Source organism: Rhinolophus sinicus, chromosome 4 (assembly GCF_057876585.1).
Source record: "Rhinolophus sinicus isolate RSI-liver-muscle chromosome 4, RSI-T2T, whole genome shotgun sequence".
Classification (NCBI taxonomy): Eukaryota; Metazoa; Chordata; class Mammalia; order Chiroptera; family Rhinolophidae; genus Rhinolophus; species Rhinolophus sinicus.
The window spans coordinates 78,851,878-78,866,559 of record NC_142504.1 but is presented as its reverse complement, the minus strand read 5'-3'; the positions used below and the strand labels follow the sequence as shown (position 1 = coordinate 78,866,559).

The following is a 14,682-nucleotide window of genomic DNA, read 5'->3' as shown; positions in this document are numbered from 1 at the left end:
AAACATACAAGAATAGCTCCAAAAACAATTCCCTCTTAGATTAAACAATTTTGGATATATTCTGAACTTACTTTTATTTTAGAAAAAGAAAATCGACTGTTTTCAGATGAAAATTCCCCTACAAACCTGATTCACATATGTATAACATTTTCCCAAAGTGCCTTATAGCCTCCCCTGAACTTTAATCCTTAAACTTTTTGTTTTTAATCATTCCCAATTTCACACATTTCCTTGAAATAACAAAAGCCTATTTTAAGGTTTTATAAATAAATTATAACTGGAAAAGTCTATCTTAAATAAAGAGACATAACTTACCAACAAAGAAGTCAGAAATGGCTAAGGAAAAAAATTACTTCGATGTCTAAGGTTTTTGTCCACCACAAAAGCTAACATGACAAGGGCATTTCCTAGCATTATAGCAAAAGCTAGTAAGCCCATTAAGAATGCTAAAGTAATGTTAGTGAAGCTCAATATAGCAAACTAATCCAGCAAGACAATTCTGCAAGTAAGTTTCTAATTGTAAACCTACAATATATGGTCTTCTACTCATAACAATATTTTTCAAAATCTAATGCTGATAACAATACTTCCTGATCTTGATAAGCAAACTTGTGGTAACAGTTTCCTTTTAACTAATACTGAAAAAAAAATATTTCCAAAGACAGTGAAATTTTTATCTTAAACATTTTAATGTGATTCATCCACCTCCCATTAATAGAGCAATATTATATATTTGATACATTATATAGGCAAGAAATTGGGTGCAAATAAGATTCATTTTTACAACTAAATAGATCCAGTCAGTTAAACATTTTCTTCTAATCATGACAAAATATCAAGGGCTAGATTCACCATCCCATCTGAAACAACAAAAAATCTGGAAAACGTATATGAAACAGTGGTTTTTCAAGGCACTGGACATTATTGGCCAGGTGAGAGAAGGAAAGAAAATTCAGTGAGCCATGCAGTGCCCCAGCTTAGTGTCTTGAGTTTCCAAGGTACAGAGCAAGAGGGACACCAGGAGGACCCTAGAAGATTCCTTGAGATGGGGAGATGGGGCTGAGAGTCTGGGAATACCAAACAGGGCTCTGTGCAGCAAAGGGGGACTAAAAGTGGGTTTCTGTTAGATAGACAATTATACTTTTGTGGTAGAATTAGAGGAAAAGTGGTAAGGGGTGTAATTTACTTGCAAGTCTTCCTTATTTCACCATAATTTTCTTTTCCAGTGGTGGATCTCACAGTCCCTAAAACCAGACCCATCATTAAGGGTCCCAAAATCTGGTATTATTATAAAACAAAGGAATATGTATATTAATTTGAAATTAAATGCAAAAATTCCATAGAGATAGTGGGATGAACTATCTATTCCATGCCCTTTGCTAAACTGGGGCTGACTCTTAACAAATGTTTTTGCCTAGTGGAAGAGATAATCCCATTGATTGGGACTGGACCTAACAGGAACCCTGGAATATCTCAACTTGCTACTAGCAATATAGACCAGCTCAGTGACGTGACCAGAGAAAACTACATCAGGGAGAAAGATTTGGATTTAAATTAATGATAAATGGAAGAAAGGTGAAATTATTGCTGAAGGGAGGGTAGCTAATAAATGGGTGTTACAAAGTGGAAAATCTAACATAATTTTGGAGCCTTAAGAGAAGTGTAGAGCAAGAGAATATTATTCTCTCTCAGCTTTGACTCAGGTCCCCATTGGGTGTAGAATTGGGGTTGCCAAACTCAGCTCTTTTGAATAACCACAAAGTAAGCAGAACAACAGCCAACCCAATGAATATACATTATACTTCTGAGAGTGGTCTGTTTCCTCAGAATGGATTAGCAGATGGAAGCTCTGACTACAACTCTATGGAATAATACTAATGAGGCTGTGTCTTTTGATTCCCATTTCACAGAATAAAGCTATTATTGAAACCCTGGGTCAGGAAGAAAACTATAGGAATATGTATCTGGTTGAATCTGGAGAACAACTGCATGGCCATTAATTTTGATGATGAAGGTTTAAGGTGCTGGGATCTAACAGTAGTTTATCTCCTGCACCTCCCATCCGTCAAAATGTTATGTGTAAAAATAGCTCTTTGTCCTGTTATTGTGGTTGGAAAGCCATAAAGAGGTGGAGGGATAATTGGGACATTTGGATCATTGACAGAGGAAAAGAATTTAGTCTAATTTGGTGGGCCTGCATTCCTGAGAGTGAAAAGCCAGAAATGCTACGTGGATGGCTATGGGAAACACTATGGTATCCCCAAAACAAAGCCCATTTAGTAGTGAGGTCTACTCCTAGGACCTTAGGCTAAGGGAGTCTACTTTGTTGGGTCCCAAGTTTATTTCCAAATCATAAGAATGCAGTTATTACTCAACATCAACAACAGGTCTGGTGTATCAAACAGCTTTTGCCTGCTTGAAAAAAGAGAGCCTTGTGACAATTACGAGCTGAGCTAGGAGTAAATGACGATGAGGAATTCACTTTTGATGAGGAAAGATATTTTGGAAGTAAAAAAAGAAAGAAAGAGATTTCTGGAGCAAATGGGAAACCTCCAAGGCATGCATCCTCGTCCAGGAAGAAAGACAGGATGACAACTGGAATGTCAACACAGTACTGGGAAAGAGGGCCTTGCAATCAAAGCAGACACTAAGGCAAGAGAGTTGGAACCAAGATTGCATATCAACACAGCTGGGTTCCCATCTTCCTAATTCACATGGAATCTGAGCTCTCCCAGGCCCAATAGCCAGAGATTCTGAGAGCATGGGAGACTTATGGGCTACACAGTCTATGGAAATTTGTAATTGGAGAATTCAATCTACTGAGGTGCTCTTTAACAATTTTAGTGTCATGACTGAGTGCTAACCATTCCTTTCATATAATATAATTCATGGGCATTGGACAAACTTTAAACAGAACGAGAGGGCCCCCCATGGAGAATAGATGGACCCAACTGTGGGACACATCTCCCTGGGAAACGCTATCTCTCAAACCATGTAACCAGGTATTTGGCTGTGTTTTCAAGAGGTTTGAAATCCTGAAATAACAGATGAGTTTTCTAACCTATATTCCTATGAGAAAAGGTAGATTTTATTAAGAAGGACATAATAATGATATGTAATTACATCTGATGTATAATGTAGCATGTATCCATGATTTTACTGTATGGTATAATACAGAAATCATAGGTAAATTTAATATTATAGAAGCTAATAAAATTTGTGATATTACTGAGGTGGTTGATCAAATGTATTGTGAAATTGAATTAAACCCCTTTCATGATGTTATCCCTATGGAGGAGAATTGGATTGAAGAAGATTTAGACTTGATGAATAATAATTTGTATTCTCATTCACTCAGTAGATGTATACCTTAAAGTGCAGATTGCTGGTAAGTCAGGGAGACAAAATAATTATAAAGTTAGTCCAACATATGAGAAAGTTTTTGCTATTCTGTGCTAATAGTATTGGGTTGGTCAGCTGTCTATTCAAATCCATACTAACCCCTTGCTATTAATAGTTATTACAGGTGTTTGCAATTTGGTGCATTTTGATTGCCTACGTGAATATATGATGCTTTAGGGCAAATAGTTGCTGTCAAATCAAGAGGTATCATCAGATCTTAAAAAGGCCTTGATCACGAGTCAAAGGGCGGGACTGTGCTGTGAGGGGTGATTCCAGAAAACCTGGAATTGACCGGAGTTGTTTTTCTAAACTACCTGCAGGGCACTAACCCCTTGATCAAGACATGAAATGTGCTGACGAAGAGTGTTGCTTTGTAACTATGGGTCTGAGGAGTTTGGGGCCAGTTTGTTCCAGCTTTTAGCATTGTTTATCAATAACAGTGAGATTGATGATTTGCACCTGGTCTCTACGGGACTTCAGAGGGCTGTGCTGTTGAGGCTGATTATGTAGCAAGAATATATCTATATTACCAGCAAAACATAAGAAACCCCAGCAGAGACTCCAATTTGGGCTCCCCGGTTTCAAGGTGTCCCATCCACCTGTCAGTGGGTCCTGGACCTTGAGAGGAAGCCTCAAGGATATATGTGGCCTTTACAAAGAGAGGACATTTGGACCTCAGGCCTGGTTTCTCTAGACCCCTCACTGTAAAGCAGCCCTGGGCTGTGCTCATGCTAGATTGGATCCTTTTCCTGCAATAAACCACAGCTTTATAAGTATTGTCATTTTGGCTCCTGTGAGTCTTCCTTAGCCATGTCACCATTAGTGCAGTTAAATTCCAGATACTTTAGGAAAAAACAGTTATTGTCATCATTTCTCACCCTTATCTCTTCCTCACTTTGCCTTCAACACACACACACACACACACACACACACACACACACACACACACACCTCTAGGACATCTCTTACCCAGCAGAAAGCAGACAGCCTAATGGCATGCAGTGAAAACTTGAGGCTCTCAAAATTCCTAGATACAAGAAGATACTGGAACTTGATCTTTTCTATAAGGGGTAAAAAAAAAAAAAAAAAAATCCCAGGAAGTGGAGAGGGAAGGGCTTTGGTAAGAAAGGTGCTGGTCAAAGATGACAGATTTCAAGGATGAGACAGAAGATAAAAATGGAAATTAAGGCTGAGAGAGCATTCACTTGGGAACTTCGGAAAGCTTATACGGTGAGGGCTCATCCTTTGTGCAGCCCAAGAGGTCAGCCACAAGACCAATGGCATAATACCCAATCTGCTCTCCACAGTATTGGCCAGACTCTTCTGAAGGCTTACAATGAAGAGCTGGGATCAGTGTGTATTCAAAACCAACAAGAGAAGAAGAACCCAGAGAAGGTGAGGAGCAGCAGACAAGTTGACGGGTATCTTAGTTTACATTATTCCAGAAGCATATCCTGAGACAAAGATCTGTACAAGTAGTTTATTTAAGAGATGATTCCCAGAGCACTGGGAGAAGAGTAAGGAAGGGAAGAAGACCATTAAAAGTGAATTGTCAGGTTACCACTGTGGCTATCGAAAGTTTAATCCCCCTGGGATCCTCTGGAAGCCAATTTAGACCATGCCCCTCAGACTTATTCCCGTGGTGAAGGAACCATAAGTCATGGGTTGAAGATTGCTAGGGTTTGAGGGTGGCATTAGTTCTTTGGTATTTTCAGCCTGAGGTGCACATGCAGAGCAGTCTCAGACCTCCAGAGAAAGCTGTCTGGCAAAGAAATGCAGATGCTGACAGGTGGGAGGTCAGCAGGTGGGAGGTCAGCAGGTCCGAGCTAGAGCAATAAGGCCAAAGGGGATCAGGCTGGGCAGAGACAACATTAGTCACAACCCCACAGGCTTTTCTACAGCAAAGAGTAATAGCACCACCATCCCAACTTTTACCTTTCTTAGATCAATTTGTAGACAAACAGGGGAGTGTCTCATGGGTTACATTGGGTACTCCCTTTTGGGATTTTTGAATGTGGGTGCTATGTCCAGCTGTATCATACTTTAGATTCATGTCTTAGAACTGAGCCACCCAGGAAGATATATGCCACCCTCCTCCCAATGCTACCATGGACACAAATCTATTAGTAGAAGACACTATGAGGCAAAGTTGGCCTAACTCAAGGTATAAGGGTGTTTAGAATATCTTCACAGAATAAACAGAATATGATAGAATTCATTGTGACCTCAGTGCTGGATTTGATGAAGTGCTAAACCATCTGAGAGTGGATTTTTCCTGAGAGTAGGTCAAACTTGGTGGAGAAAGCTTATTTTGCAGGTCTGGCCTGTATTGCAGCAGAGATGGAATGGTCTGCAAAGCCTAAAATATTTGTTATCTGATCCTTTCACAAAAAAAATTTGCCATCCCCTGGGTTAAATTCTTGGTAGGAGTTCAAAAGGTTAAGGGGACTGGGAATCCCCAAGGCCCATACACTATAGCTAGAAGCCCCGGGTCCAACTCACATGCTAAAAAATATGTCCCAGTTTTTGCTATCAATGTATATAAATTGGTTCCCACACCCAATTCCAACATGGGGGACAGGAGGACCCCCCCACACCAACAAACAATTCTCAGACACCAGCAGGGTGCCTGAGAATTCACCTCAATTCTGATACTTTCCCTCTCCTTGGGTTGAATTAATTTTCTGGAACAGCTTACAGAATTCAGAAAAACATGTTACTTACTAGATCACTGGTTTATCATAAAAGGAAGAGCCAGATCAAAGAGATACATTGGGCAAGGTATGTGGGAAGGGGCACAGAGTTTCCATGCATTCTCCAGGCACTCCACTCTCCCAGCACTTCCACACCTTCAACAACCTTCAAAACCCATCCCCTTGGGTTTTGATGGAGGCTTCATTCCATAGGGATGATTGATTCAATCTCCAGTCCCTCTCCCCTCCCTGAAGGTAAGGGGGAGTGGGGCTGAAAGTTCCAAACCTCTAATCACTTGTTTGGGTCTCCTGGCAACCAGCCCCCATCCTTAGGTGCTTCCCCAAAATTACCTTATTATCATAAGAAGACACTATTTTTACTCTCAACACTTGGAAATTCTAAGAGTTCCCAGAGCTGTCAGCAAGGAATTGTGGATAAAAAAACAGATACATATGAGAAATATATTTCGGTCATTCAGGTGACCAAATATGTATTTCTTATAAATCACAGTATCGCAGTGTGCAAAGTAGATATATAATGACAAGAACACTCTTCTAGAAAACTACTCTCTAGTGTTGGAGGAAACGTGAAATGGGTCATACACAAGAGCCATCTGGCCGTGTTAGGCTCAACACCCCAGCCATCCAAGTGTCCCACGGGTTGGACCACAGGCAAAGGGAGTAGGCCAGGCCAAGCTGAATCAGACAGTTCCTCTAATATTTAGAAGTTAAGTCGGTCTAGATCAGTACCACATACGTGTTTGATTGCAAAACCTGTGGTCTATCTACAGTTAAAGTAGATTATAGGGAACCTAAAATTTCTAACTGAGGTTGCTGGAGATGAAAGAAAGGTTGCTCTTACCCTAAGTCCTGTCAGGACTAGAACAGGGTTGATTAAGACCAACCGTATCTTCACAGTGTTAGCCCAGTATTGCAAGCAACAAGTGAGTCCCGCAGCCCTAGTCAGGCTCCTACAATCTTACCAGCAGTGGGGAGCTCAAGAGGGAGCCAGAGAGACTGACTAGCTTTCTTACTGTTTTTCAGGGTCCCTAAGACCATATTCAGCCTCAATGATTAGCTAGAAAAACTCACAGAACTCAGAAAAGTCCTTATATTCACAGTTATGGCTTATTATAGCAAAAGAATACAAACTAAAATCATCAAAGGCAAAAGGCACATAGGGCAGATCCAGGATAGACCAGGGGCAAGCTTCCAGTTGTCCTCTCCCAGCGAGGTTATGTGGATAGTGCTTAACTCTCCCAGCAATGATGTATGAAAACATGCAGTAAGTATTGCCAGCCAAAGAGCTCACATGAGCCTTGGTGTGCAGGGTTTTTATTGGGGATTGATCACAAAGGTATGTAGTACCCACATGGCTGACCTTAATTACTCAGTCTCCAGCCCCTCCAGAGGTCAAACTGATATCATATGGCCCAAGATCCCCGCCATGAATCACATTGCTAGCATAGACTATCTGGCCTAGCCAAGGCCCCAGGTAAACAAAAACACTTTAACAGGCAAGACATTCCAAGAGTATAGAGGTTACCTCCTAGTTGCTGCTCAAGGGCAAAACCTTTCTTTGAAATCTGAAGGGTTTGGACTACTTAGGCCTGCTGAGTTAATCCTTTGCTGCACATTTACCTTTGGTGATTCCCCAGACCTGGGTGAATGTGGAAAGATAAAGAAGTGGCTGCAGGAAAACAACAGCAAAAGAATCTGGATGGAGAACAGATTGGGAGGTGCTTTCAGCCCTGGAGAACCAGGGGCTGTGCTCTCTGTACATCACAGTGGGCTTTGTCCTGGACACCCATGAATGACAAATGTTTTCAGCTGTTTTGTTCTCTACATGGTCTTTTAAAAGCTCTCCACCAGGTTAGGGGCCATGAGACAGAGGCAAGTAGAGCTGTGGCAGCTATAAAACCTGACGTCTTTAAAAAAGAAGAAAGCTTTCGTGGCTACTTTAGAAATGAAAAAAAAAAAAAAAAAAAAAAAAAATTAAATGCACAAACTAAAAAGCATACAGAAAATATAAGGCAGCTTAAAGAAGTAAAAAAGCAGACAAAAAAAAAAAAAAGCAGTATGTGAAAAAGAATGAAAGAGGGAAAGAGAGATAAAGAAAATGCAAAATAGTCTCAGGAAGAAAAAAGCCTGGTCCTCCTACTTCCTTTTCATTTCTAAATGTAAACCTGCTAGAAAACCCCTACATGGCAATGGTTTTAGTCTCTCGTTTGTTGAAGGAGATGGACTGTTACAGACCAGGATGCAGAGTCCATCACCTGATGGGTGAGGTTAACGTTCTTGCTGTGTCACTGTTGACATTAGCAAAATGTATCTTTAACTCAATGTTCAATTGCCTTATATGTGCTTTTTATCACAGTGACTGGATGTGGCAAGGTGAGGTCTATTTCTGTTCTTAGCTATATAAGCGTTGCTAATGGATTAAGTTAAAGGGCCTAAACAATACCAATAGGCCTTGGATCAGTGGTCACCGTCCACTAACAGTCAATTATTTTAATTTACTATTAAATAGCAAACTGCTACTTGATATATAAAAGCCTCTAGATGTTTAACAATCTTGATTTAAAAGGCTTAATCATGACCTTTTGAACATTAAAGCATGATTCTAGAACAGTGTCTGTGAATCAGTTGATGGGGTTCTTTAATTGTATTTACTTTTATTTACAGAATTTGAATTTTAAAAGTATCATAGATATTTAAAAGGAATAGTCAGACTATATCAGGTGTGATAGAAAAGGGGACTGCTACACACATTTACAAAGATACTTGACACTTCAATAAGTTTAAATAAATTAAAATAGAGTACCTAGAATGAAATTCCGACCTTTGCATGTAACCAAATCTATTTTCACACAAAGAGAGCAAAATGTAGCCCAACATAATCCATCATTATTCTTTTCTTGAATGCTGCTTACCTGGCAGCCCACTTGGTGAAGGCAGTTCCCCACACACAACCTAAGGCCACCAGTTAAGATCCCCAAGGCTGTCAGGTTTCCTTCTCTTCCCACATCAACTATAAAAAAATATAGTGCAGATTAGTACCACACACAGTCCCCAGAATAAACTGTTTACCCCTGTGGCAACGCACCCAGTGCCTCTTCACTATCTTATCTACAGTGATTGCAGTCATCGTGTGTATTTTTGTACCTTTATCTTATACTACAAAGTCAGCCGTGTACTTATCAGCCTTCCTTTTCTCGCCCCTTCACACTGAAGCCTCTCTACAGACTCCAGTTTAGAGGTTAGAATTACACGGAAATCAAGTGTTGCATTGTTTTTTTAATAGCAAGTCCTTGAAAGCTGATTAAGCATAAATACTGGCTATTTTTGAAAGGAACTTTATAATCATGGAAGAATGTAAAATAACCTAGTGCCTCTTGGTAGTGAATTTATAATGAATGAATAAAAAAAAGAAGAAAGGTGAAGGAGAGTGACAAATGGGGAAATCATGTAGATGTCTTTTAAAGATTATTAGCATAAATTTGTATTCCATGAGTAGAACAATAATCAACTCAACCCTATTTTAAGTCACATGTCTCTATGTAATGTGGATTTTTATCTTTATCAGATACATTTTTTAAAAATCACAAGTACCATTTTGCACACAAGACTTCCAGCTTGTGTGCAGTTAAAACAAACAAACTACATACATATATATGGATGTCCGTCAGGATTTTGAAACAAATTGCTAAAACCTATAACGACCAGGTTATTGGAAGTTATCTGTTATCATACACACTCATCTATTATTAAAATTAAACTTGCTAGAGTTCATTCATAAACAACTACTTCACAGATATCAAAATGCTGTGATCTTTATCTTATATTAGTTGATTTATTAAGGCTTCGCACCTTTTTTACAGACTAGATTATGATTGTTAACATGTGGGTAACACAACATTAGTAATTTTATTGAAAGAAATGAAAAAATTACATATTATGATGTAATCCTACAGTAGACCCATAACATCCTGCCTGGTTCATGTTGTAAACTGGTCTTTATTTCTATTCACCTACAGTGTATAAATGTATATACTTGTCTTTTGTTTTCAAAATACTGAAATAAAACTAGAGTAATTTCCAAGATGATTTTTAAAATTAAATTCTTTATTGGAATGTGAATTTAATCATATTTTCCTCTTATATATGAAATTGTAACACTAGGTGCTTTGGAATCATTTCAAAAAGGAAACTTTTGAGAAATTCATAATGTTTTAAATATCAGATAAATTTTCTATGCTCTTCAGTGTATTTTGGTGACTGACTTATAATTTAATTGAAAATGTATTTAACAAAAAGTGTACCACAAATAATTATTTTGGAACATATGACACCAAAAGTTTCATATCTATATTTTATAATACCACTGTCCAAGATGGTGACAATCACATACATTATTCTTCTTTATTTTTAATCTTTATAGAGATATTCAACTACCATAAAATTAACCCACTTAAAATGTACATTTGGTATGTTTTAGTATATTAACAAAGTTGTATAATTGAATTCCAAAATATTTTCATTACCCCAAAAAGAAATTCTATACCCATTAGCAGCCACTTTCCATTCATTATCAACCTCCTGTCCCAGCCCCTTGTAGCCACAAATGTACTTTCTGTTTCTATATAGTTTTGCCTATTCTGGGCAGTTTGTATAAACAGCATCATATACTATGTGGTCTTTTGTTACTGGCTTCTTTCACATAGCATAATGTTTTCAAGGTTCATCCATGTTGTAACGTGAATCATTACTTCATTCCTTTTCGTGACTGAATAATATTCCAGTTATATGGATATGCCACATTTGTTTATCCATTCATTTATTGATGGGCATTTGGGTTGTTTTAACTTTAGGGCTGTTACGAATAATGTTGCTATAACACTTGTTTATAAGTTTTTGTGTGGACATATTTTCCAATTCTCTTGAGTACATACCTAAGAATGGAATTGCTGGGTCAAATGGTAATTCTATTTTTAACTTTTTGAAGAACTGCCAAAGTGTTTTCCAAAGTAGCTACACCATTTCACATTCCCATCAGCAATGTACAAGCATTCCAATCTCTCCACATCCCTGCCAACACTAGTTATTTTCCTTTTTAAAAAAAATTATTACATTCATCTTAGTGGGTATGACATGATACCTCATTGTGGTTTTGATTTACATTTCCCTAATGCCTAATGATGTAGAATATCTTTTCATGTGTTTTTTAGCCATTTGTGTATTTTCTTTGGAAACATGTCTATTCAAGTCCTTTGCTTACTTTTCAATTGAGTTGTCGCTTATTTTTTGAGTTGTAAGACTTCTTTATATATTCTAGATTTTAGACCCTTATCAGATATACAGTTTGCAAATATTTTCTCTTATGTTGTGTGTTGTCTTCACTTTCTTAATAGTGTCCTTTGAAGCACAGTTTTTAATTTTGATGTATTATGACGTATCTATTTTTGTTTTTTCACTTGCTTGTGCTTTTGGTGTCATATCTAAGAAACCATTATCTGATGCAAGGTCATGAAGGTTGGCTATTGCTTTCTTCTATGAGTTTTATAGTTTTAGCTCTTACATTTAGGTCTTTATACATTTGAGCTAATTTTATATGTGATCTGAGGTGGGGGTGCATCAATGTTTTGCATATGGATATCAAGTTGACACTATTTGCTGGAAAGACTATTTTTTTACCCATTGAATTGTCTTGGCATCAATTGACTATAAAAAAATCAATTGGGGGGTGGCCAGATGGATCAGTTGGTTAGAGTGCAAGCTCTGAACAATAGGTTGCTGGTTTGAGTCCCACATGGGCCAGTGAGCTGTGCCCTCCACAGCTAGATTGAAGGATGATGACTGGAGCTGATGGGCCCTGGAGAAACACATTGTTCCCCCAATATTCCCCAATAAATTTTTTTTTTAAATTCAACTGACTATAAATTTATGGGTTTGCTTCTTGACTCTCAATTCTAGTCCATTGATCTATGTCTATCCTTATGCCAGTACTATACTCTATTTTTATTCAGTTTAACACTATCTTTATAATTTAAACATCAAATAAAATATATCTCAAACTTGCAAAACAGAAATTTAAGGTGACTCAATGAAGCCAACATTAAAGAGAAAAATCACCAACACTTAAGATCAATATGAAATCACATTTTAACATTCAAACCATGTTAAGATTCTTCCAAGTTTTTATAAACACAAAAACATAATAGCATGACAGCATAGTTGACAGATGACAGAACTGAACAGTGTGATTTTACAGTGTTAAGTATAGAATTTATTTCCAAATCTGGTCATTATGATTACAAATTAGGTAAGATATACAAACATGGTCTTAGACTTCTAATTCCACATGTAAGCAGCTTGGAAGTCGCCACTCCATCCTACCAAGTAAAAAGCTGAACAAAAAAATCAACTCTTCTTGAATCCATAAGAAAAGAAAGACCACAAGGCAAACCTCTATCCCCAAGATTAGAGAGAAAGATAGTCAAGTATACTGAGTTGTGACTTACAAGAGCAGAGAGTATGAAAACAGAAAATGCCACAGGAATTAATGCCAGGGTAGGAAAACCTGAACCATATTTGATGAATTGCTGGAGGATCAGTGTAGACAACTCTGAAACTTAAAAATTCCAGAGGTATCCAGTCATAGGGAGGTCCTCACAATATTGTGAGATTTGCCTGCAGGAGTTTGACCAGAGCCTCACAGTAAATATCAGGAAAATACTCTCATACTTCCAGCAAGGGGAGGGGAAAAGGAACCATTTTGAAATATGCCAGAGCATTCTGCTCTTCTTAACAATGCCTGTCCTACAGGAAAACTAGTTAACCAGAGCCTAACTTGCTCAGGTTTTATAAGAGGCTACCAGATCTAGGGGAACGGAAATGTCCAACTCCAGCCCACTCTAGCCATTCTGTCCCACGCAAAGTGGGGGAGGGAGGAACTAAGAAACACTCGTGAAGTTCATAATCCAGAGGCACAGCTCACTAAAAGACTGAGATCTAATCATAGAACTGTAGAACATGTCCCCTCCCCTACATCTCACCACCACATTGTTAAACGCCTATTTATAGCAGTTCCTTTTATATAATACATCATGTCTGGTTATCAAGAAAAAAATTACAGGGGTGGCCACATGGCTCAGTTGGTTGGAGCACGACCTCTTAACAACATGGTTACCAGTTCGATTCCCATATGGGCCAGTGAGCTGCGCCCTCCACAACTAGATGGAAGAACAATGACTTGACTTGGAGCTGATGGACCCTGGAAAAACACACTGTTCCCCAATATTCCCCAATTAAAAAAAGAAAAAGAAACAAATTACAAGGCATCCCAAAAGTTAAAAAACACAATTTGAAGAGATAGAGCAAATATCATAACCCAGAAATGCAGGGATGTTGAACTGGAATTTAAAACAACTATGATGAATATGCTAAGGGCTCTAATGAATAAAGTAAGCACCATGCAAGAAAAAAATGGGCAACCACTAATTTGAAAAGATATCTGCATGCCCATGTTCATTGCAGCATTATTTACAATAACCGAGATATGGACACAATGTAAGTGTCCATCAGCAGATAAATGGTAAAGGAAACACACACACACACACACACACACACACACACGCACACACACAATGAGCCATTATTTATCCATAAAAAAATAAAAAATGAAATCTTGCCATTTGTGACAATATGAATGGACCTTGAGGGCATTATGCTAAGTGAAAAAATCAGACACAGAAAGAGAAATACCATTCTTATATATGGAATCTAAAATAACAATAACAACAACAAAACAAGCTCATAGATAAAAACAACAGACTGGCAGAGACAGGGGTTGGAGGATGGGCAACATGGGTAAAGAGAGTGAAAAAGTACAATCTTCTAATTATAAAATAAGTCATGGGGATGTAATGTGTTGCATGATGATTATAGTTAATACTGTATTGCATATTTGAAAGTTGCTGAGACATTATCTCTTAAAATTTCTCATCATGAGATAAAAAACTCTATAACTACATATGATGACAGATATTAACTAGACTTATTGTGGTGATCATTTCACAATATATACAAATATCAAATCATTGTGTGTGCACCTGAAACTAATATAATCTAGTATTGTCAATTATAACTCAATTTTTTTAAAAAAAGAAAGAACGAATGGGCAATGTAAACAGAGAGATGGCAATCCTAAGAAAGGACCAAAAATAAAAAATAAATGCTAGAGATTTAAAAAAAAAAAAAAAAAAAAAAAAAAAAAAAAAAAACTGTACAAGAAATGAAGAATTCCATTGATTGGGCTCATTAGTAGACTGGACATGCCTTAAAAAAGAATCTGTGAGCTAGAGAGTATATCAATAAAATCCCAGAAAACCAAAAAGCAAAGAGAACAAAAATTGAAAGAAACAGAATGTAATACCTAAGGACTGTGGAACAACTGAAAATGTATAACATATGCATAATGGGAATACCAAAAGGAGAAGAAAGAAAGAAACAGAAATATTTGCACAAACAAGGATTGAGAATTTCCCCCAAATTAATAACGTCAGATGCCAAACCGTAGACCCAGGAA

The 14,682-nt window shown here is 37.8% G+C and overlaps 1 protein-coding gene across 1 annotated transcript; it reads right to left on the bottom strand.

Moving 5' to 3' along the window:
• Positions 1–292: 292 nt before the first annotated feature.
• Positions 293–9,243, bottom strand: HRH4 (histamine receptor H4). The gene is given in 3 exon segments (XM_074339733.2): positions 293–342; positions 345–480; positions 9,202–9,243. Coding segments are annotated over 3 exon segments (228 nt in total).
• Between the last annotated feature and the right edge of the window lie 5,439 nt (positions 9,244–14,682).